Source organism: Primulina tabacum, chromosome 15 (assembly GCF_025594145.1).
Source record: "Primulina tabacum isolate GXHZ01 chromosome 15, ASM2559414v2, whole genome shotgun sequence".
In the NCBI taxonomy this organism is placed as follows: domain Eukaryota; kingdom Viridiplantae; phylum Streptophyta; class Magnoliopsida; order Lamiales; family Gesneriaceae; genus Primulina; species Primulina tabacum.
The window spans coordinates 31,863,162-31,884,370 of NC_134564.1; the positions used below are offsets into that span (position 1 = coordinate 31,863,162).

A 21,209-nucleotide genomic window follows, 5' to 3' on the forward strand; every position below is an offset into this window, starting at 1 on the left:
TCTGCCAATTACACTTTAATGAAATACAATCAATCAACAAGATATGATTCGTTCTTTCTTTTGCCTCACAGTATACAACCAGAAAAGAACAATAGATTAACACAATCTTGTAATGACGCTTTGGTTCACATTTTCATTTGTCAAAAACGCTTCTTGATATTGGTTTCGCGGGGCAATTTTCTGATATAAATTTTCAATCCGACCCGATTCATAAAAAATATTACATTTTATGCTAATATAATATTTTTCATTTTAAATATGAATTGAGTTCATCTGTTTTATAAAAATAAATCCATGAGACCGTCATACAAGAGACATTCTGTTTGCATACGAACGAAAGGACCAAGTACTATATCCCGTCCCTCATCATTCAAAATGAAAAACATTGAAGGTAATTCAAGCAAATGCTGTCTTTTTCAGGAGGGTTGACAAGTTTGATGCTGAAGGATCGTCTCATCTTGAAGAGCACGGCGTCTTCCCGATACCATGGAGTCCAAAAAATGCCGAGTGTCTTGCAGATTCACCCTAGGTTCTCTTTATCTCTATCTTATCAACCTATAGGGTGTCGTCTCCTGTGCATTTCACAAGTCAGACAACAAATCTTTACATGGATCTATTAGGAACAATAAATCCCTAAACAATGAAGCGATGCTCCGTTTCAAACTATAATAGAAGTGAGCATTAGAAGCTAAGCCACATTAAAGAAATTAAGGTCGTAAGGTAAGTCAATCAGCTCACGGACCCGTTGATCCAGTTCGAGTAGCTCAATATTGTTTCAAACTATAATAGAAGTGAGCATTAGAAGCTAAGCCACATTAAAGAAATTAAGGTCTTAAGGTAAGTCAATCAGCTCACGGGCCTGTTGATCCAGCTCGAGTAGCTCAATATTGATTATTGTTTGAACTTGATCTCATGCTCAATAACATGTTCATGAAAATATATTTTGGTGGTTCAAGTTGAACTCGAGAGCCCAAGGTCAAATTCAGACTTTTCCCTGGTTGAGATCAAAGAGCACACAATCGAGTTCAATTTTTTTGTAAAATTAACTACAGCAATAGGCAGGAAATATGGACTTCACTCTCCTGAAACGTTGAATGTAATTTTAGCGTATAGAGGCCATAAAAGAGAAGGTTAAAAGAGAGCAAAACACGTTCATAGCAGTATCCTGAATTAGTGAAAGTATGGGTACTCAAATGCTACCTCTTAGATCGGCTGCGATCTTCCTCATAGTCCATCACTCCACCCAGTTCAGAAATGATCTCTTCATGCCCTCGGTGATCAATGTCGGCCTGCTCACAGTTTGTAACTTCTGCCACAACGTAAGTAAGACACATCGAAAAATACATATGGATGTTGTATGCGTACATCCCATGGTTTGTAAAAGAAAAAAACATATATCACAAGCATAAATTTGTGAAACTAAGAAAGGCCATGTGCTAGCCAAATAAACTTTGCAAATGCATTCAGAAGGAAAGTGGCCGAATTATCAACTAAAACTTTTCATGTATGTCATATTTATTGATATCAAACAAGCAAACAATTGAATTTGAACACAAATGCCAGGAATTGACCAAACAAAATAACTCATTTCATGAAATTAAAATTAAAATTGAAGTTTGAAAATATCCACGAATTCAGTAGTAAATTTCTATTAACATAATGAGTAAGTTAAGGTACCTAAGCGCTCAAGTCAATTCTAGAGAGCCTACCATCCTCTCCTGACACTGTTTGATCAATTCATGAGGGAATCAAGCGGCTTTCATATTCAGCAGCACGACTCACGCATGCAGGAACACATGCAGTAAACTGAATGACAGTAATTCGAAACAGAAAATATTGTCTATTTCACTGACAAAAGGGTTTAACTGACCTTCACAGATAGTGTCTTCTTCACTTCGTCCACTCTTTCTTCTACTTCCTTTCTGTGCTTCTTGTCTATTTCACTCATAGAATCTGCCCATTTAATCTTCTCTTGAATTGAGACAAGAAGATTTTCAGACGTGGACAACCTAAGAGATAATAAAATAAACATAAATAATTTAGATACTAGAAAGAAAAAATGCAGCTATAGTAAGGAAAGCGCAAAAAAAAAATCAGAGTTGAAAATCATATTACATTCATTTGTCGCACCAAAATTATAAAAAGATGAGATAGCGCAAGAACTGAAGCAGGCTTCAGCTATCTCAGCGGTTTATTCAGATGAATCTAATGCCAGAGGCAATCATACTTTCATAACACACCCATGCAAAGAACTCCAACATGAGGAATTGAGGATCCCTGGGAAGATTTTAATCTAAAGGCAAGCAACTCCCAAACAAGTGACAGAAGAAGTGCTAATTTGAACCATCCTCCAATCTTTTAAGCAGCTACTTAACATAAAATAGCAAAGCAAAAACTTTCCCAGAATGGAATATGATATATATATAAGCGTGTGTGTATCAATCTATATTAAGAAACTCAAGCAGTAAAAGATGCATAGGTACCAACAAAATCAATAAAAATTTAACCCTCTCAGGAAGAAATATTACCAATTTGCCAGTGTTCCGATCATGCCACCCAATTGTCCAGGTCTAAGATCCCTCCCTGCTGCAAATTGCACCTACAAGCTCACACAAACATTAGATTAGCAATTAATTATCCCTAAATGAGTGATCTGTATTGGAGGTTAAAAAACTATAATATTGACCTCAAAGCATCGTCGCAACTGGTCCAGCTTTCCTCTGACTATCCCCTGTTCATACGAACAACAAAAATTAGTACGTATTACACAAAATTCTTCAACATAAATTTATTTGTCTATTTTACTGTCAATATCATGGATCCTTTATTAAATATATGATATATGAAGCATATAAATTTAAAAGGTAATATAATGAACAAGATGGATAACTTGTCAAAGGGAACAAAAACATTGCAAACAAACAATGCAAAAATACATTTTTGTTTAGAGCAAACCCCTTGTCTGAAGGAACCAAAACTTAAAGAGTCAATTTATTGGTCGGTCAGGTGTGAATAGCGAAACGAACCTACCACATACATACAGTCGTTAATGAGAAAATCCTCCAATTCACGAACATTGGCAACATCCATCTCCTGCATCAATGTATCGTATGGCAATACCTGTCCAAGGGCCAAAAATGATTATGCTAGCAAACAATTACAAAAGACAGGAAAGTCAAAGACAAGTTTTAACCAGACCAAATAAAAAGGAAATCAAGAACATAAGCAAACCATCAAATCTCCCACATTTTCAACTAACACACAACGGCACAACCATAGGCGAGCCCACTAGAAAAAAGAAGTCATAGAACCTTGTTTGCATCTGCCAAAGTGAGCACTGTCAGCTGCTTTAGCTTGAGGACTTGCTCCGGAACCAGCTGTGGAAGCCTGCTAGCATCACCTGCAGCACAACTAATTTGTATAACTAATCCTTGGAGAAATCACCAAGCTGCATCATTCAACATTATATCTAGCATTAACAGTTCTACGCACAACAAAGACATTTTGAGACTTGAGAAACCACATAAGTCCAAACAATATTATAACCACGGATAATTTTACTGATTCATTTGGGCAAATCTGAGACATAAAAGTGAAAACCAGGGAAATTTAATAATTGAAACAGATTGGTCACTTACTTTTATATTCACTCCATGTACCATATGCAAACATCCGAAGCAAACCAAGGAAAATAATGTTCTCAGTTCCCTCAAGCTGCACATTGGTCCAAATATTAAGAAATGTTGACAAAGAAACAGCATTTCTTCAGAAGTTTCAATACCAAGGAAAAAGTTCAAATAGCCGACAAAATATACATATTAACAAGAAAGAAGCAAAAGATTTATAATGATTGCTCTCAACTTTTGTTTGATACCATTGACAATTACTTAATCTTTTATATAGCATTGAGTGAAACTTACTTGAGCATTTCAGACACAATATAATGTTTGCACTGCCTAGCTTTACAAACTATTATCTTTCAGCATATTTTGGAATTTGTAGCAAGATAAAAATTCATGACTTAAAAAATTTGGAAACATAGAGCTGGCAACTTTGAAACTCCAGATTGAATGACGACTCATGTCATAGAATAAGTCAGGAAAACCATTTAAATTCCAATATCCATTGACAAAAAGGGACCAATAGAAGTATCAGTCAAAAAGGCAAAAGGTTAATATATGTATAAAGGAAACAAGCCTACAAAGGTACACAACAAGCCAAACGAATGAAATACTCATATATCAGTAAAATAAATTGCCTCAATTGCAGTCTTACAAGAAAGCATCTCAAACAACAAACAAATTTGTCACCAAAAAGATTCCAGACCATCCTCCACATCAAGCGGTACTGAAAGATTTTTATGATTATATAATAACTCACAATAACATAAACCCCCAAAAAAGAAAATACATAAGCCCAAAAGCTGAACTTTGACTGTGCTACTCTGCAAAGAATTATGGTTAGACCCATTCAAGCTGAGGATTGCTCCCACTAAATCAAACACTTTAGGTAAAAATCTAGCACGTAATAAATCAAATCTCTACTAGCAATCCCATCAGCTCGCACGACCACGAGACTGTCCCCAAATAATTATAAAAGTGTGAAAACACATACCAGCTCTTCAACAACCTAAAATTATTAAAACTAGGAGCGCCATCGAAATCATAACCCAGAAGATCTCACATACCGCAAGAATACGTCTAAATTTCACACACCAGGAAACAAAATCAATCGAACGCACGCACGTAGTGTAATACCTCGATGACGCTAGGTACTGAAAGAATCTCGGAGAAAGCAAAGAGGGCCGGGTGAGAGGTGGCCTCCACGATCACATTAGCCAGTGCCGAGCCCTTCAGATTCGACGCCTGCTTCACAAAGTAGTCTATATGCTCCGCTTGCTTTTGTTCAATGTCCATTTTTTTTTTTGCAGATTTCAAATGACTACTGATCCAATAACAGAAGTTGCGAGAAAATTACAAACTAACTATGAAATTTATTGGTAACCACTGTTAAATCTAGGGTTTTGGTGATCTCTACCAGTGACTAGCAACTTCAAGATGTCATTGAAGTCCCTCTTCCCTTGGATTTGGTGCGTCAATGGGTTTGCAGTTTACTTGGAGATACACGATACATTTGTTTCTGTTTCTTGGGTTACGTTCAATGGTTGCTTCGATGAGAGGAAGCTGGTGTCATGCTCAATGGGTTAAAATATTATTATTTTTATTTAATTTAATAATTTGATATTTAAAAACAAAATAATTAAAACATAACTCAAAAAATACAATCACACATAATTAATTATTATCGCAGTTTGATTATTTGAAAATTCGGTTTTCAAATTAAAAAAATTCGGTTATATCGGTTAATTCGGTTCGGTTACGGTTTTCAAAATTTTGAAATCGGCTAACCGAATTAATCGATATAATAAATACTATTATTTAATAAATTTTTATTATTTATCATTTTTATATATATTTAAATTTTTAATTTTAAAATCAACGCTAATTCTAAACTAATTATAAACGCATTGGATTTCTCGTTCTCACTTCTCTATTCTCCACTCTTGACTTCATCCGTCGTCCATCCATCTCTCGTCACCGGTCGATATGCCGTCCGCCCATGTTATATTATTTTATAAAAAAACATGTATTAGTTGTATTCAAACAAAACTTATACATTTGTTATGTGTGTGATTTTATGTTTTTATGCATTTGTGTAGACGGTAGTATTCAAGAAAAATTACATATATAATTAAAGTTAAATCACCAATTTTTTTAAAGTTAATTAACCGATTTTAATTCGTTTCGGTTTTCATCGGTTATGAAAATTAATTCGGTTGGTTCGATTATGGATAAATATTTCGGTTCAGTTCGATTATGGCTAATTCGGTTCGGTTCGACCAAATGCTCACCCATACTTGCAATAATTTTTTTGAATATTTTATGATTTTTAAATACTTATTTTAAAAAAAATTAAAGTTGGGTAATTTCTTCTCGTTGATCTACAACGTCAGGTCATCACAACCGCGGAAAACTAAGGAGGAGGAAGTTGGCACTTCATCACTTTTCTCGCCTATTGGGCATGCTCCGACCCATTTTCCTCTTCTCATATAATTTCACTTATATATAATTGCACTAATTAGACAGCTCGTTACAATTTTTGTACTCAAAAAAATATCTGTTTTTTTTTAGACTCTAATTATCCTCAGTAACACATTCTCACTAGTTACAAGGTCGGTTACCTGAATATTAGTTATTCAAACTAGCGCTTTTCTCATATGTCGTCTTTTAAACCGTATCTTCTTTAATCACATGTATCGAAGTTTTCAATGATACCCTTATTTCTACTCTTTCTATTTCATATTATGGTCGTGTTTGATCTCCTCTTTACATGACCAAACCAATGTTATACATCTCTTCCTAATTTTATCATACATGGGGTTATGCCTAAATAACTCATAATCTTTTCATTCATAATTCTATCCTTGCACATTTTGTCACACTTCCATATTAACATTTGCATATCATCTATCGTCATCTTATGCATATGTACTTTTGTAGTGATCCGACACTTCGAGCCATAAAGCATCGTTGGTCGAACAATAATCTTATAACATTTTCTTTTCAATCTCGTAGACATCCTTCTTCTTGGGGCTTTTATTTAGTTTGGAGATATTGAAGTCTATTGATGATGGTCTCTTGCACTCATGTCTCATTCTTCAAAATTCTTTAATAAATGATGGGTGCTCTGATATTGATGGATCATATTTATGTCTAGAACTAAAGTTGTTAAGGCACTCAGTACCTGAAGATGCAAAAAGAGTGATTGATGTGCTGAATTATTTGAAAAAAAATAAATAAATGATTGTTATTGTAGGACCGAGCGCTTGCCGCTTTATCAAAAACTATATCTAGTAGTAATGGTGCAACTCAAATATTTTAAACCACACAGCAGCTCAAGTATCATGATTCGATCGTTCTACCAAGTAGGGACAATTATTTTCACCCAACAGTTATCCAAATGCATATATCGCTTATCGAGTTTTTCTGACTATACTATTTGCATTTGCATCAACCAAAAGGAGTTTTCCAAGTCGAAGTTGATCAAATTTATCTCCTATCAACTATGTCACAATAAAAAATAAATGATTATTTATATTATCTATGGGGAAAAACTTTGTTAAGAAAGTTGATTATACAAACTTAATCAATACAACTTTCGCTTCAAAGAATTCAAGGCGAGCCATTCAAGTGAGTTTGTACTAATTCGGAACATGAATTTTATATTTTGTTTGGAATATCGTCTTGGTTTTGTTAGTATTTTCTTTTGATATATTGTTTTAGATAATATATTTTGTCTATATTTTATTTCTAGAATTAATGTTACAAATACTATTATGTTTACGTCAATGAGAAATAAATGAATATCAAGCTTTGAAAGCACCATTTTTTTGTACTCGCCTCCTACCTCAAAATCTCAGGTCAGCGCTGAGTGTCACATTAGCGGAAAATACCTAGCTTTAAGGGTGGCTCAAGCTTGCAAATGTTGGATTGTTGCAAATAATAAGGCTCATTGTTACATGTTAGGGGCGATGGATGAAGTGCTTAGAGCTAAGCATGAAGCCATTGGTTCTTCAGTTAGTGAGATGTGTTGAAAATGATTAATCATATGTGGTGCACTAATTTTTCTTGTTAGTAGAACAATTGAAACATGTTGTTTGAGTTGTTGTACGGTTTAAAGAATTTGAGTTGTACTATTACCACGAGCTATAACTTTGCAAAGCAGAAAGCGCTCGGTCCTATAATTGATATCGGAGTCTAGGTCATTGGTTCGATTTCAAATGGATTGTTGATACAACTTAAATTGTTATTTACCCAAATGTAGGTTGTCTGCAAGTAATATATTTAACAAGTAAGAGATCGTACCATGAAGATGATATTTTTAAGTTTAAATTTAATTATCTTACACTTTTTGTTTTTTTTTTAATTTTATTTTTAGAATGTTCTGATATTTTAATTTAAAAAACGTAATGAAAACGAGAAATACACAAATTATGAGATTGTCAGGTTTAATGATTATTCTTGAGTTCCATGAGATTGTATAATAAAAATTAATAAGCATTAAAGAAAATCACTATAATGGTCTCAAAAATAAAATAAATAAATGTACTTGTATATAATATGGCTTCCACTATTAATTATCGGATTAATCAACAATTATTATATGATATATATATATATATATATATAAAGAAAAATTGCGTATAAGTAAAGGTTAATTTAAGTCATCATATTTCATTTAAAACATCCGACACAGCCACACTATCATTTAAATAAAATATATGATTTAATATATGTGTGTGTGTGTGTGCGTGTTAGATGCAATAAGGTAAATATTGGCTGCAACAAAGTAAATGTTAGATGTTAATATTAAACCATACTATTACATTTAGAACAACCGACAGAGCCACGCTATCGTCTGAATGAAATATATGTTTATATATATAATATAGAAAGAATATACAAAATATAAACAATCTTATTTCACCAAGAATTCATCCTCTTCACCTTGACATATTAGATTTAGCTTGCCATGAACTTACTTTTGATCAACACTAAAATCATCACTCATAGTTGAGAAAGTGAAAGAAAATATATTGAAACTTAAAACTTTTATTTTCACACTAACACATACACACTTTATTTTACAATGTGATATGATACTCCTCGGGATAATACAATGCATTTGTTTATAGGCCAAATGAGAGAAAATGTCAAAATTTTTGTTATTGCCATAAAGTTGTGTTAATAGTTTTTGTCTCCAGTAACTTCAATTCCATTACCTTTCTTTGAATACTATGATCCATGATTTTAATCTCCAGATTTGACTTTGCTCAAAACAGCAAACATGTAGGGAATTTGTTGTAGATGAATTTGACTTTTTGATTCACCTCATTTGGTTAAATATTGAAATAATTATAATTTTTTCATATAAGTTGGTCATAGTATAAATAAATGTAATCCTTTTGATATTTGCAGAATTTTATCATCTTAGTGAATTTTTTAGGCATTCATGTCTTCTGCAAAATTATAGATACTTTCTCAAAATTCCAAACATATTTGAATCACCTAAATTTGAATTTTGTAGCTTTAGTTATCATTATTTTACCAACATGTAGAAAACCTGAAAATAAAACATATTTAGTAAGACATTTAAATATAAACAAACAATACTAAAATAACATAATTTTATAATTTTAATGAAACTTAAATTTTAAAATACAAGTTTTAACATATAACTAATTATTAATTTTAATTTCATCAATTGTGAAGAGATCAATTATTTGGATGCATATTGTCGTGGTGCAAGCATTGTCTATGCTGGTTAAAAAAAATCAAAATGTGGTACTTTAGTTGTTATACAATTTAAATAATTTGACTTGCATCATCGCCACCAGCTATATATTTAGTTAAAGAGACAAGTGTTCGGTCCTATACATTTCAATGATGTTGTAATCAATGGTTCGATCCTACACATTTCAATGATGTTGTAATCAATGATTCGAATATTGATGACAAGACTTGTCATGATCTTTGACGTTGAACGAATTATAGACGTATGGAAACCCAAAAATTCCTTCAACTCTCAGCCTTTTGAGTTTTCTTTTGGTAATTTGTGGTGTATCAGAATAGAGTGACATGCTGTAGAAAATTTTATAGATTTTTGACCTAGGATAAAAGACAATAGTAGTTAACATCGCCTAGCAAAATGCATTTGAAGAGTTCGAATAACTTCTCTCAAAATTCGAAGATATGTCGAGTTTATTCGAAAATGTAAGTGGGCTTACATGTTGGGGAAACGATAAGTAACCATAGATAATGAGATAGATTTCAATGTTATATTTGTTTATGTTATGATATTATATATTCATAAACTAAGTTTTGGACCTCTCTAATCTGCGTTTTGACATCTGTTGTGACATGTTCTTCAACATGAAACTTCTGAAATTATGTTTATATGTATAATATGTTATTATGGTGTTCAATCGGTCTCAACTTGCTGAGTGTTTCACAAAATATTTACCCCCTTGCTTCCCTTCTCAGATAAGAATAAGGATCAGTTAGACGATGATGAAAAATCAGTTTCAAGGGCTAGTTAGAAAGCTCTGAATACGAACATCAAGTTTTCATTTTCGTTTATAATTCACTTCCGCTTTTCGTACGCCTTTCTTTGTAAAAACAACTGCTACATCCTTTGGATTATGCATTGTAAAGACTATGTTCTTTATACAATAGACATATTTTGGCTATTTGTTTTACTACGAATCTTATAATTCTCAATATAAATTGTTAAATAAGCCAGTGTCATACGTTCCGATCTCAGGACTTGACATTTAAATGGTATCAGAGTCGTCAAGTTGATACACTGTTTGGAGAAAATTCTAAAAAAAGTGGAAAATACGAGATTTTGACATTTTCCCAAGAGACCAGTGCATTCCTATCCGAATTGCTCTAGCGAGAGCTCTATATGAAAGTTCCCTTCATTGTGATGCTATCCTCAAAATCGCGGAATTCAATTCATTAGACATTCAAAATTATATTATTGCCATTTTTGGAAAATTTTGGATCGAGAAAAACTTCGCTTAGTAAACTCAAAATTTGATTCCGCAGACTGTGTTTGCAAACCCGAATTTCCATCTATATCCAAATAGTTTAATTTTCATTTTCGAAAACTCTCTCGAAAACTCATGTTCAACACTAATGAAAAATCGAATAGCATCTTGTTAGGTTGATGGAATTTTGATTTTAGCTCTTTAATAAGTCAAATTTCAATCTTATATTTCAATCTTAGGGGAGTGTATTCAATCTTGGAAATTTAATTACTTTATTGATTTTTGTAGAGTTTAAAAGTCTAGATGTATTGAACATAGACTTTTATAAACTCTATAAAAGTTTTGTGGTATCCAAATTAGATTTTTATAGAGTCTTAAAAAGTATATTGATATTCAAACTTGACTTTTTAAAAATCTATATGTATCCAATATTTCCATAGATTTACAATGATTCTAATATAATTCTCTATGTACAAACCTTAAGACTCTAGGTACAACCATAAAAACTCAAAAATTGTCTTCTACTCACCTTAGAGATTTTGGTAGATTTTTAATCAAATAAAATATCTTTCTCACTCATAGATCTCTCTTCCTCATTCAAATTGTTCTCGAGATTATCACTACACTTATAAATTATAACATAAGGAAACAATAACAAGATAAAAAATTTCCGCGAGGACAAGCTAAAAAATTCAGTATCTCATTATTATTTATTATCTCATGTCTCACCATTTTGTAATATTAAATTTTATTGTTTTTAATAACAAAAAACAAAGAAAATATTTGAAGAAGTTAGGAATAATATGAATCTAATTTATTGATAATCTTATAATAATAATCAATTGAATTGAAAAATATTATTATACTTAAATAATTATATTTTATTCAAATATAGTAACTTTTTAATGACCAATATATATAATTCATCAGTACTGTACATGAAGGCTTCGGTCTATCAGTTTCTTAAAAAAAATATGTTTCAATTTCTATATTTTATTCTGTTGAAGTTAAGAAATTATCAACAGTGGGTCATCATATATTGCACCGAGATGAACAAATTGGAGATAATTTAACAAAATATGTTAAAAAAATGTATATGCATGTTAGCTTCTTATGAAAGTTTTTGTAGGAGTTTGATCCATATCACTATTCATTGATTTTATTTTGTGTCGGAGACTTATTTGTTATTTGCTTCTTTTGGGGCTATTGATGACATTCATATTCCAAGAGTGTATGGGCAAAATACTAACAGTTATCTATCAAAATCTTGCAAAAAGTCTATCAAAATCTTGCAAAAAGTATACAAAAGTCCATGGATTTCTGATTACAAATCTGTGAGATTCTACAAGAGTCAATAAAAATCTACTAAATCCACGGAAATCTATCATTTAAAATCATTAAATATCTACATTGAATACACCCCACTTAGTGTTATTTTATCGATCCTTCTATAATTTCAGACATTTTATAACCGAAGTGTTGATGAAATGTCATACATAGCTGATGTAACACTAGACATTATCGATGAATATATAGCAACATCAGTACGGTGAAACAAAGAATAATTGGTACAAATTTAAATTAATATTGGAATCTGAGTGAATAAAGAACCAAAATCAAAACGAGGTCAACCTAACAATGAGTTTAGCTATTTTCCCGAATTACATTAGGCGAATTCACAATTTTGCATAAATATAAACAAAACAAAACAAAAACAAAACAAAACAAAACAAAAAAAACAGGAACGCTTGATCTTTCCCTCCATTTTCTGTAGCAGCAGAGGGATAGTGCGTGCGAGAGTCTCCGTACGCATTGCGAAGTGAGAGCGTATTTATTTTGCTTTTTTGGCTGGCATCATCACTCAATCTTTCAGTATCATTACAGAGGTGAAGGCCTTTTTTTTCCTATTTTTTTATCATCATCTTGTTCCATTGTGTTTGTTTTCACTCTTTTTTCTGGAGAACTTTTGATTTTTTCTAACACTCGGGTATGAACTGAATTTTTTTTCCCGATTATTGCATGTTTTTTTATGGGTTCAACGGTCCCGCATTGATTTACTGTGGTTGTTTCAAATTTTTTTAAATTTCTTGTTGTGGGTGGTGGGGATTTTCTGTTTTATTTAAGATTTCTGGTTGTATTTTGCTACTCTTTCTTAGTGATATGTGATTTATTTTTAGCTGAGTTTTATTTATGTTTATGTCTATTTCTGCAATGTGGTAGCTTTCTTTTTTACTATTTTATTCGGGTGGATTACTGAGCGATTTCATTGTTTCTGTAATCTATTCTCGAAGATTTTTTCCGTTGTTCACCTCTTTTTTCTTCTGGACTGCCAAAATCAACAGCAATCTTAGTCTTATCATTTTGCTGATTTAATGTTGTTTATTACTTGGGGAACTGTTTGCATTTTCATCATAACGGTTGCTTCTTGATTTTCTTTCTTCTGGTTTCTGGGCTAAGTTATTTGCGAATGAATCTTCTACTATATTGAATGATTATGTCAAAATCAACGGCAATCCTTGTTTATCATTTTGTCGATTTAATGCTGTTTATTACTCGGGGAACCGCTTGCATTTTCATCATAACGGTAGCTTCTTGATTTTCTTTCTTCTGGTTTCTGGGCTAAGTTATTTGTGAATTTGAATGAATCTTCTGCCATATTGAATGATTATGTCAAAATCAACAGCAACCTTTGTTTTATCATTTTGTTGATTTAATGTTGTTTCTTACTTGGGGAACTGCTTGCATTTTCATCACAACGGTAGCTTCTTGATTTTCTTTCTTCTGGTTTCTGGGCTAAGTTATTTGTGAATTTGAATGAATCTTCTGCTATATTGAATGATTATGTAGAATGTTGTTATTTCTGATGCACAAGTTATTTAGTTGCTTCCACTAGCCAAGCACTTGAGTTTTTTCCTATTCCACTAAATTATACCACATTTCTACAATGTCCTCTGATGAACATTGATTTACGTTGTTAACTGGCCAAGAATTCAAGCATTATCTGGTTTATCTCGTTCTGCTTCATGCATTTATAAAGTGTTGGATTTTTTTTATTTACTGTTTCACTTATTGTTCTAGGTTCTTCATTCTACCAAGAAATGGAATCGCCTACTTTACCACCAGATGAAAATTTACAACAAGCAGCACTGCCTAAGAGGTCTATAATTGGCCGAACTGGATTCGGTACTTCCGGGCGACCCATCTCTTTACTCGCAAATCACTTCAAAGTCTCCCTCAGATGTCCAAATGAAATATTTTACCAGTACAATGTAAAATATATTACCCTGCTATTTTTATGTGTATAGTAATGAGTGTACAAGTGATCATTAGATGGTCCATTCTGAATGCAGGTTTCTATTAGTTCCGAGGATAATGGAGTGGTTGACAGCAAAGGGATTGGGAGGAAGATCATCGAAAAACTTTACCAAACATACTCTTCTGAATTTGCTGGGAAGACATTTGCTTATGATGGGGAAAAATGTCTGTATACAGTGGGGCCGTTGCCACAGAACAAGTTGGAATTTAATGTGATTCTCGAGGAATCTATTGCCAAGCAGTAATGTCCATCATTGACCTTTATTTACTGGTTTTTGTTTTGCTTTTTTCCTGGTAAATGCTGACCGAGTCCATTTTCTAGACCTAGGAGCCCTTCTGATTATGGAGGTGGAAGTGGGTCTGGGAAAAGATCAAAGCACTCTCTAAGGTCGAAGGCTTTTAAAGTAGAGATCAGTTATGCTGCTAAAATACCGTTGAAGTCCATCTCTCTTGCCCTTCAAGGAGCTGAAGCAGAAAAAGTGCAAGATGGTCTGAGGGTCCTAGACATCATATTGAGACAGAAAGCAGCTAATAAGTATACCAGGAATCCCTTTTAGATAGTATATAAACATTTATATCATCTCATACTTAACAAATGGATATTGGTGCAGAGGCTGCCTTTTGGTTCGGCAATCATTCTTTCATGATGACACACGGACGTTCTGTGATGTTGGAGGAGGTGTGACTGCCGTGAAAGGGTTCTATTCTAGCTTTCGTCCTACTCATGGTGGTTTATCTCTAATTATGGGTATTACTCATCTTGTTTTCTCTTCCTATATTTTCCTTTTCTTATGGTTTGCTTCATGTATAAGAACTGCAAAAGTTTATTCTGTCAGATGTATCCTCAACAATGATCTTGAAACCAGGACCTGTTTTGGATTTCCTTCTTGCTAATCAGAATTTGAAGGATAGGCGCAATATTGACTGGGAAAAAGTAAATGGTTCTTAACCGTATGCAGTTGCTTTCTTTGACCATTACTTCAGTTCTGTTTGTCATGATTGTGAGTCTTGAGCACAGGCCAAAAGGATGCTCAAGAATCTGAGGGTTAAGGCCAGACATAACAACAGGGAGTTCAAAATTATAGGTTTGAGTGAGAAACCATGTGAACAGCAGTTGTAAGTAAATAGTTATGCTGCAGTGTTTTGTCTTCATTCCTTTCTGAAAGATGCCTGACGGTGGTTATCTTTTCAGTTTTTCATTGAAAGTGAAAAATGGTGGTAATGCCAGAGATGATGGGGAGACTTTGGAGATCACTGTATTTGACTACTTTGTGAAACATCGTGGTCAAGAACTAACATTTTCAGCATACATGCCATGCCTTGATGTTGGAAAACCAAAACGACCTAACTATTTGCCTCTGGAGGTATATAATTTATTGGTAGTTGTCTTATGAACTCTACTGCAACTTTCTTTCTAAAATTTTCTTTCTGTATCTTTCTTCAATTAAAGTTATGTTCTCTAGTCTCTCTTCAAAGATACAAAAAGGCATTGTCAGGAATGCAGAGAGCATCCTTAGTTGAACAATCAAGGCAGAAACCCCCAGAGAGAATTCGAGTTGTCACTGATGTAAATTATTCAACCCAATGAATTATTTTCCCTTCCATCTCTTCTATTAGGGTTTCACTTCTTGATTGAATCTTTTAGGCTGTGAGAAACTATCATTATGATGATGATCCACTCCTAGTTTCTTGCGGCATTTCAATTGAAAGCCAGCTTACTCAAGTTGATGGGCGTGTCCTCGATGTGCCAAAGGTACTTCTACCCTGTTCACAATTGATACTTGTGTTGTGTTGCATCACATCTTAACAATGATTCTGATGTTCTACTTCCAGTTGAAGGTTGGAAATGGTGAAGATTTCTTTCCCCGCAATGGACGGTGGAACTTTAATAACAAGGTATTTCTTTGTTTTGATATTGTATATTGTTCTACTCTACTTCTTTGATGTATCTTAGAGTTATTTGTAAAATGGAGACGGGGGCTATCTTTGTAAGTTACCGGTTGCTTTACTTTTGATCTTGAACAGAAACTTTTAAATCCCTGCCGGATTGAGTGTTGGTCCCTTGTTAATTTCTCTGCTCGTTGTGATACTAGTCATCTTTCTCGGGAGCTTATCAACTGTGGAAGGAACAAGGGCATTGTACGCAGTCTAATATTCTTGTTTCTTTAGGTCTTCCTAATGAATAGCTATTTGAATGTCTTTCATTCTCTTGCCTAGCATATTGAACGTCCATATACAATAATTGAGGAAGATCCACAATGTAGCAGAGCTAGCCCTTTCATACGTGTAGAAAGGATGTTTGAACAGATTATGGCTAAACTACCTGGTCCTCCTGAGTTTCTGCTTTGCGTCTTACCAGAACGGAAAAACTCTGCCATATATGGTAGTTTATCTGCTGTTATCCTTTTCATTATCACAGAGTTTCAACTTGAAAACTTGTGTTTTGGTGTGTTCTTGTGAAATTTTTATTAACACCCAGGACCATGGAAGAAAAAATGTCTGATTAACTTGGGTATTGTTACCCAATGCACGTGTCCTTTCAAGATCAATGACCAATACCTTACCAATTTACTTCTCAAAATCAATTCCAAGGTAACATGGATAAAACTTCCGCATATTAAGTGTTGCTTTTCTTTTTCAAATCACCATTTTTGTTATATTGACCTCTTTGACTTCTAACTATAGCTAGGGGGGACCAATTCTCTGTTAGCACTTGAACATTCACGCAGTCTGCCGCTCATTAACGATAAGCCAACCTTGATTATTGGAATGGATGTTTCACATGGTTCTCCTGGTCAATCAGATATTCCATCCATAGCTGCTGTAAGCTGCTGCCTGTAGAACTTTTTGCAGTGCCCCATCGACTGCATTTTAAATTATGCCTGATGCTTCTCTAACTTATGATGAATAGGTTGTCGGATCCCGTAGTTGGCCATTAATATCCAGATATAGAGCAGCAGTGCGAACTCAATCACCAAAGGTGGAGATGATTGAATCTTTATATAAGCCACTGGCAAATGGGGAAGATGGCGGCATTATCCGGTGAGGCGTCTTTTCAGTTTATTGTTCAGCGTGAAGTTGAGGTACACGATTTATAGTTCTACAGAACTCTGTGCAAAGTTTATCTAATATTATGCTTCAGGGAACTGCTCTTGGATTTCTATCAAACCAGTAACAAGCAGAAACCAAGTCAGATAATTGTTTTCAGGTAGACTCCTGTCCAGATGTAGAATCTCTATTTTTGCCACAGCATATATTTTTATCTCTATGCAGACATGACATTAACTTGTATCTTGTTTTCCGCATTCCCTATGATTTCATGTTTGGATGGGTTCATCCTTCAGTCGTTTAGGCAGTGGAGCTGCTTTCTTGTTTTATCAGTATTTATCTGGAGAAGAAATCAGCATTTAGCTAAGAGATTTTGGATCCATGACTATAATAACTTCCTGTAATGTGCGGTGTGTGAGATGAGATGAGTGAGATCTTAGTAGCTGTTACTATGCATTGACCAAAAATGTTTAGGGCGACACAGCTAGATTTCTGATTTTTCATTATAGCTGTTTTCTTTTGAATTCCTTTTGTGCTTCAATGGTGTTTATTTCTCTTGTCAAATTTGTCAGATGTGATATGCATATTTTCCACCATAATCAGTTATATGCATGAAGCCTCAGAAGGTGGTCTGGTCTGTCATTTTTCTTACAAATAAATAAGTACCATAGTTGAATAAAAATTGATAAGCAGTGAGGTTCTGGTTTCTTTATGAATTTGCAATGAGTATTTACATAACAATTCTCAATATATCCTTTATGCATTTTGTTTATCCTGATTTTCAATGGTTCCAATTTTCTCAGGGATGGTGTAAGTGAGTCGCAATTTTCTCAGGTGCTGAACATCGAACTGGATCAAATAGTTAAGGTACCCTTTCTGTTTGCAGTTTTCAGAGTAAATGCATTTGATGACCGCTTGCATTTTTAATGTTAGTCCTTGTAAAGTTTTGATTTGATTATGGAAACATACCCCTTGACAATTTGCAGCTATTGAGTTATAGAAAAGTCTACTGATCGTTTTATTTGTAAAATTCTCAGTATCGAAGAGCTCATAGTGTAATGGTGTTATTTTAAACCCTTCTATCTAGACTTAGTCCTCGAGCTTGAAATTTTTTATTTTCCAGGCTTACCAACATCTTGGTGAGGTCGACGTCCCAAAATTCACCGTTATAGTGGCTCAAAAGAGACACCATATACAGCTATTTCAAGCTTCGGCTCCCGAAAACGTTCCACCTGGTCTATTTCTTTTCACAGTTATGTTCTAATTCTAGTATTATGTCAACTATATACAACAATAACATGCACTGTCCGGCTGCAGGTACCGTTGTGGACACTAAAGTTGTACATCCAAGAAATTATGATTTTTACATGTGTGCTCATGCAGGGATGATGGTAAGTTTTCCCGTCCTTTCCTCTTTGCTTTATGCAATTAATTTAGTTACACGGATGCATTCATTGAGCAGATCTGTTTTACATTCGTTATGTAATTAAACGCGTAAAATACCTCAAATTTCTTTAAAACTAATTAAATTATGGAAGTATTATGTTTATGCTGTCCTCCATCGTGAGATATATTCTCGGTTAGTACTTTATGATTATGTGATAAACCTCACATTCAACTCAAGGTATCGAAACAAAACTTAACATACTCCAAAGCACATTATGAACTATTGCACACCTAATAGTTATTCACATATAATGATGAGCATGCGTTGTCATATGAAATCCTAACCATATTTGAGGATTGAACATACATTTTCCAAATCACTTAGCCGCGAGGCATTACTAGTTCAAGTTGCATTCCACAAAATTGTTTCGTGACGGCAATTTATATTGCAGGGAACTTCTCGGCCAGCCCATTATCATGTCTTACTTAATGAGATTGGTTTCCCTCCTGATGATCTGCAAAATCTTCTCCATTCACTATCATATGTGTATGCTTTAAAGCTGCTTTCAGTCTATTCTCATCTTTTTCTCTATGATAGCTTCGTTTAGAATGGTTATATTTATCTCCTCCCTGCAGATACCAAAGGAGTAGTACTGCTATTTCCATAGGTAAATTTCAACTTTTGTATACTTCCATTCGATTTTACTTTCCAACTATTTTCAATGAAGTACATCGTTACACAAAACCTCCTTCACCTATTGTGTTGTGCTTACTATTGCAGTTGCACCCATATGTTATGCACATCTTGCAGCCCAACAAATAGGGCAGTTCTTGAAGTTTGAAGATTCATCTGAAACTTCGTCTGGACAGAAAAATATGTCAACGGCAGGAAGCATCCCAGTACCCCAGTTGCCCAGGCTGCACAGCAATGTCGCTGGATCCATGTTCTTTTGCTGAAACTGACGAGAATATTGTAACTTTATTTAAAGTTGATCGTTCTCTTCGAATAGTTGTAAATGATTCTTTGCTACTGCTAATTTGGTAGAAGGGGTGACTCAAATATTCCCAAAGCTGGTTTTTGTCCTATTTCAATTAAAACTCTTGTTTTAGTTTTTGTTTCAGTTCCTATTTCAAGTCACTAGTCCTCAACTATTTTATTTTCTTCAAAAGAGAGAAATGACCCTCGCCAATACTTTTGGGAGTGTGCTCATAATCTTCAAATCACCCTAACATCTCATAAATTATTCCGTTAATAAAGACATATCACATGTTATCGTCATGTCCTGTTCTGACATATGTATTGATATTCCAAGTACCAATAATCATACTTCTACTTGGATAACATGGGAAATTTGCCAGCAAATGTATTGTTGAAATGATATATTTTGAAAATATTTTAAGAAATAAGAAAATAATAATATCTGATACCACTCGTTAGTTGCCAGGATTTGAAAACAGCAAGAAAATGTTCTAACAGGGAGAGGTGAATAGACCTTTTTCTAAATCCACTATATAAACTAGTACATAATCAGTTCACGATATGAAAGAGCCGCACAACATATTTATTTTATTTGAGAGCTGAAAACGTGAAATTTTACGGCACTAAATAGTTGTAAATTAACAAAAGATAAAATTTACATTTATTTATTATAATATAAATGATTTGTTATATATCCAATAATCAGTTAATTACAAGATCTTAAATTAAATAAAGGTATATTAGGGAAAGAATATAAAATATATTAGTAAATGTAGTTATATTTGAGACAAACTAAGAAAGAAGATGATATATACAATTGAGATAAAAGGAAATATATTTGAGTAAGTCTCTTGTGAGACGGTTTCACGAATATTTATCTGTGAGAGGGGTTAAACCTATCGATATTTACAATAAAAAGTAATACTTTTAGCATAAAAAGTAATATTATTTAATAGATCACTCAAATAAGATATCTGTCTCACACAAATTTTTGCCAATATATTTAGTGGTTCACAGTTCAATCAATGAACACCAAGTTCCAAAGTAGTTATTTAAATACCAAAAATACATAATTGGAGATATGATTTGATTGTATATTGTAAAACATAAATGAGTGGAAAAGTAAATTTTGGATCATACAAAAATATTGGGAATATGATTAGGGGTGAGTATTAATTCGGTTAAATCGAATTAATTGACCGAATGAAGCAAATTTTGAAATTCGGTTTTTTTTTTTAAAAAAAATGGGCCAAATAGGGGAACGTTCGATCCTGCCTGTGGCGGCAGTGCCTCAACAGGATTTAGATGGTCCAGATTTAGTCACATTTGTGATTTTAAAAAAAAATAGTGGATCTCATGTAATTGTGGTTAAATCTAGATCCTGGATCTACACATGAGGGCACTGCACCCACATGTGAGGTGAAATATTCCCCAAATAGGTACGGTTTTAATTTTAATATGTTGATCGATTTAACTGATTTTTTTTTAAATTATATTAATTTTTATATATATTTTAATATTTATGATATTTGATTTTATTTGTATATTGCCTTCTCGTGTGCTCATTTATTCAGTTAAGACCACCTTAAATCGATGAGTTCTTAACTTATAATGTGAATGAAATCTCTTTCTGTAAATTAAATCAGTGATCTCGTGCTTGAAATTTATTTATTTTTTCAGAAAAATTGTTAATTTGATTATCGACTGAATTAAATATTTATATGCCGCTTGGTTTTTGATTGGTTATTGAAAAATATCTCGGTTGGTTCGATTATACAAAATAAAAGGTTCCATTAGCACAGAATGCTCAACTATTTTTTTTTAGGGAAATTGATTATTGTAGTTTATTTTAAAGTCATAATTTTAAAA

The 21,209-nt window shown here is 33.3% G+C and overlaps 2 protein-coding genes across 6 annotated transcripts; one reads left to right on the forward strand and one right to left on the reverse strand.

Annotated features, from left to right (window-relative positions):
* Positions 1–300: 300 nt before the first annotated feature.
* LOC142527637 (COP9 signalosome complex subunit 7-like) lies at positions 301–5,183 on the reverse strand. 4 transcript variants are annotated; one of them, XM_075632486.1, is made up of 10 exons: positions 5,038–5,183; positions 4,758–4,941; positions 3,639–3,714; positions 3,312–3,400; positions 3,031–3,120; positions 2,687–2,731; positions 2,529–2,599; positions 1,871–2,009; positions 1,201–1,289; positions 301–572 (listed from the first exon to the last, which is right to left on the reverse strand). In XM_075632486.1, the coding sequence occupies exons 2-10, from the start codon at positions 4,914–4,916 to the stop codon at positions 551–553; spliced, it is 780 nt and encodes a 259-aa protein (XP_075488601.1). In that variant the 5' UTR covers positions 4,917–4,941; positions 5,038–5,183; the 3' UTR covers positions 301–550. The 4 variants fall into 4 exon arrangements, with proteins under 4 accessions (XP_075488601.1, XP_075488604.1, XP_075488602.1 ...); XM_075632489.1 differs by having other exon boundaries at positions 1,201–1,309; XM_075632487.1 differs by having other exon boundaries at positions 4,758–4,944.
* A 7,152-nt stretch (positions 5,184–12,335) lies between these two features.
* LOC142527835 (protein argonaute 16) lies at positions 12,336–19,442 on the forward strand. Of its 2 annotated transcripts, none has more exons than XM_075632804.1 (23): positions 12,336–12,498; positions 13,691–13,881; positions 13,963–14,168; positions 14,250–14,462; positions 14,539–14,675; positions 14,764–14,861; positions 14,946–15,043; positions 15,120–15,291; positions 15,378–15,494; positions 15,573–15,680; positions 15,761–15,823; positions 15,953–16,066; positions 16,145–16,310; positions 16,407–16,519; positions 16,613–16,750; positions 16,839–16,969; positions 17,070–17,135; positions 17,779–17,842; positions 18,099–18,210; positions 18,293–18,366; positions 18,814–18,908; positions 18,998–19,029; positions 19,143–19,442. In XM_075632804.1, exons 2-23 carry the CDS (start codon positions 13,711–13,713, stop codon positions 19,316–19,318), a joined length of 2,664 nt encoding a protein of 887 aa, XP_075488919.1. In that variant the 5' UTR covers positions 12,336–12,498; positions 13,691–13,710; the 3' UTR covers positions 19,319–19,442. The 2 variants fall into 2 exon arrangements, with proteins under 2 accessions (XP_075488919.1, XP_075488921.1); XM_075632806.1 differs by lacking the exon at positions 12,336–12,498 and adding an exon at positions 12,754–13,029.
* The last annotated feature ends 1,767 nt before the right edge of the window (positions 19,443–21,209 follow it).

Bases quoted from the DNA above. Each gene is read 5' to 3' on its own strand.
- LOC142527637 (XM_075632486.1), bottom strand. From the start codon at position 4,916: ATGGACATTGAACAAAAGCAAGCGGAGCATATAGACTACTTTGTGAAG. The intron at 2,600-2,686 runs GTCAATATTATA...GTGAGCTTGTAG, and splicing joins AGTTGCGACGATGCTTTGAG to GTGCAATTTGCAGCAGGGAG. The intron at 1,290-1,870 runs GTCAGTTAAACC...AACTGTGAGCAG, and splicing joins AGAAGACACTATCTGTGAAG to GCCGACATTGATCACCGAGG.
- LOC142527835 (XM_075632804.1), top strand. From the start codon at position 13,711: ATGGAATCGCCTACTTTACCACCAGATGAAAATTTACAACAAGCAGCA. The intron at 14,862-14,945 runs GTAAATGGTTCT...TCTTGAGCACAG, and splicing joins GCAATATTGACTGGGAAAAA to GCCAAAAGGATGCTCAAGAA. The intron at 15,681-15,760 runs GTACTTCTACCC...TTCTACTTCCAG, and splicing joins GTGTCCTCGATGTGCCAAAG to TTGAAGGTTGGAAATGGTGA.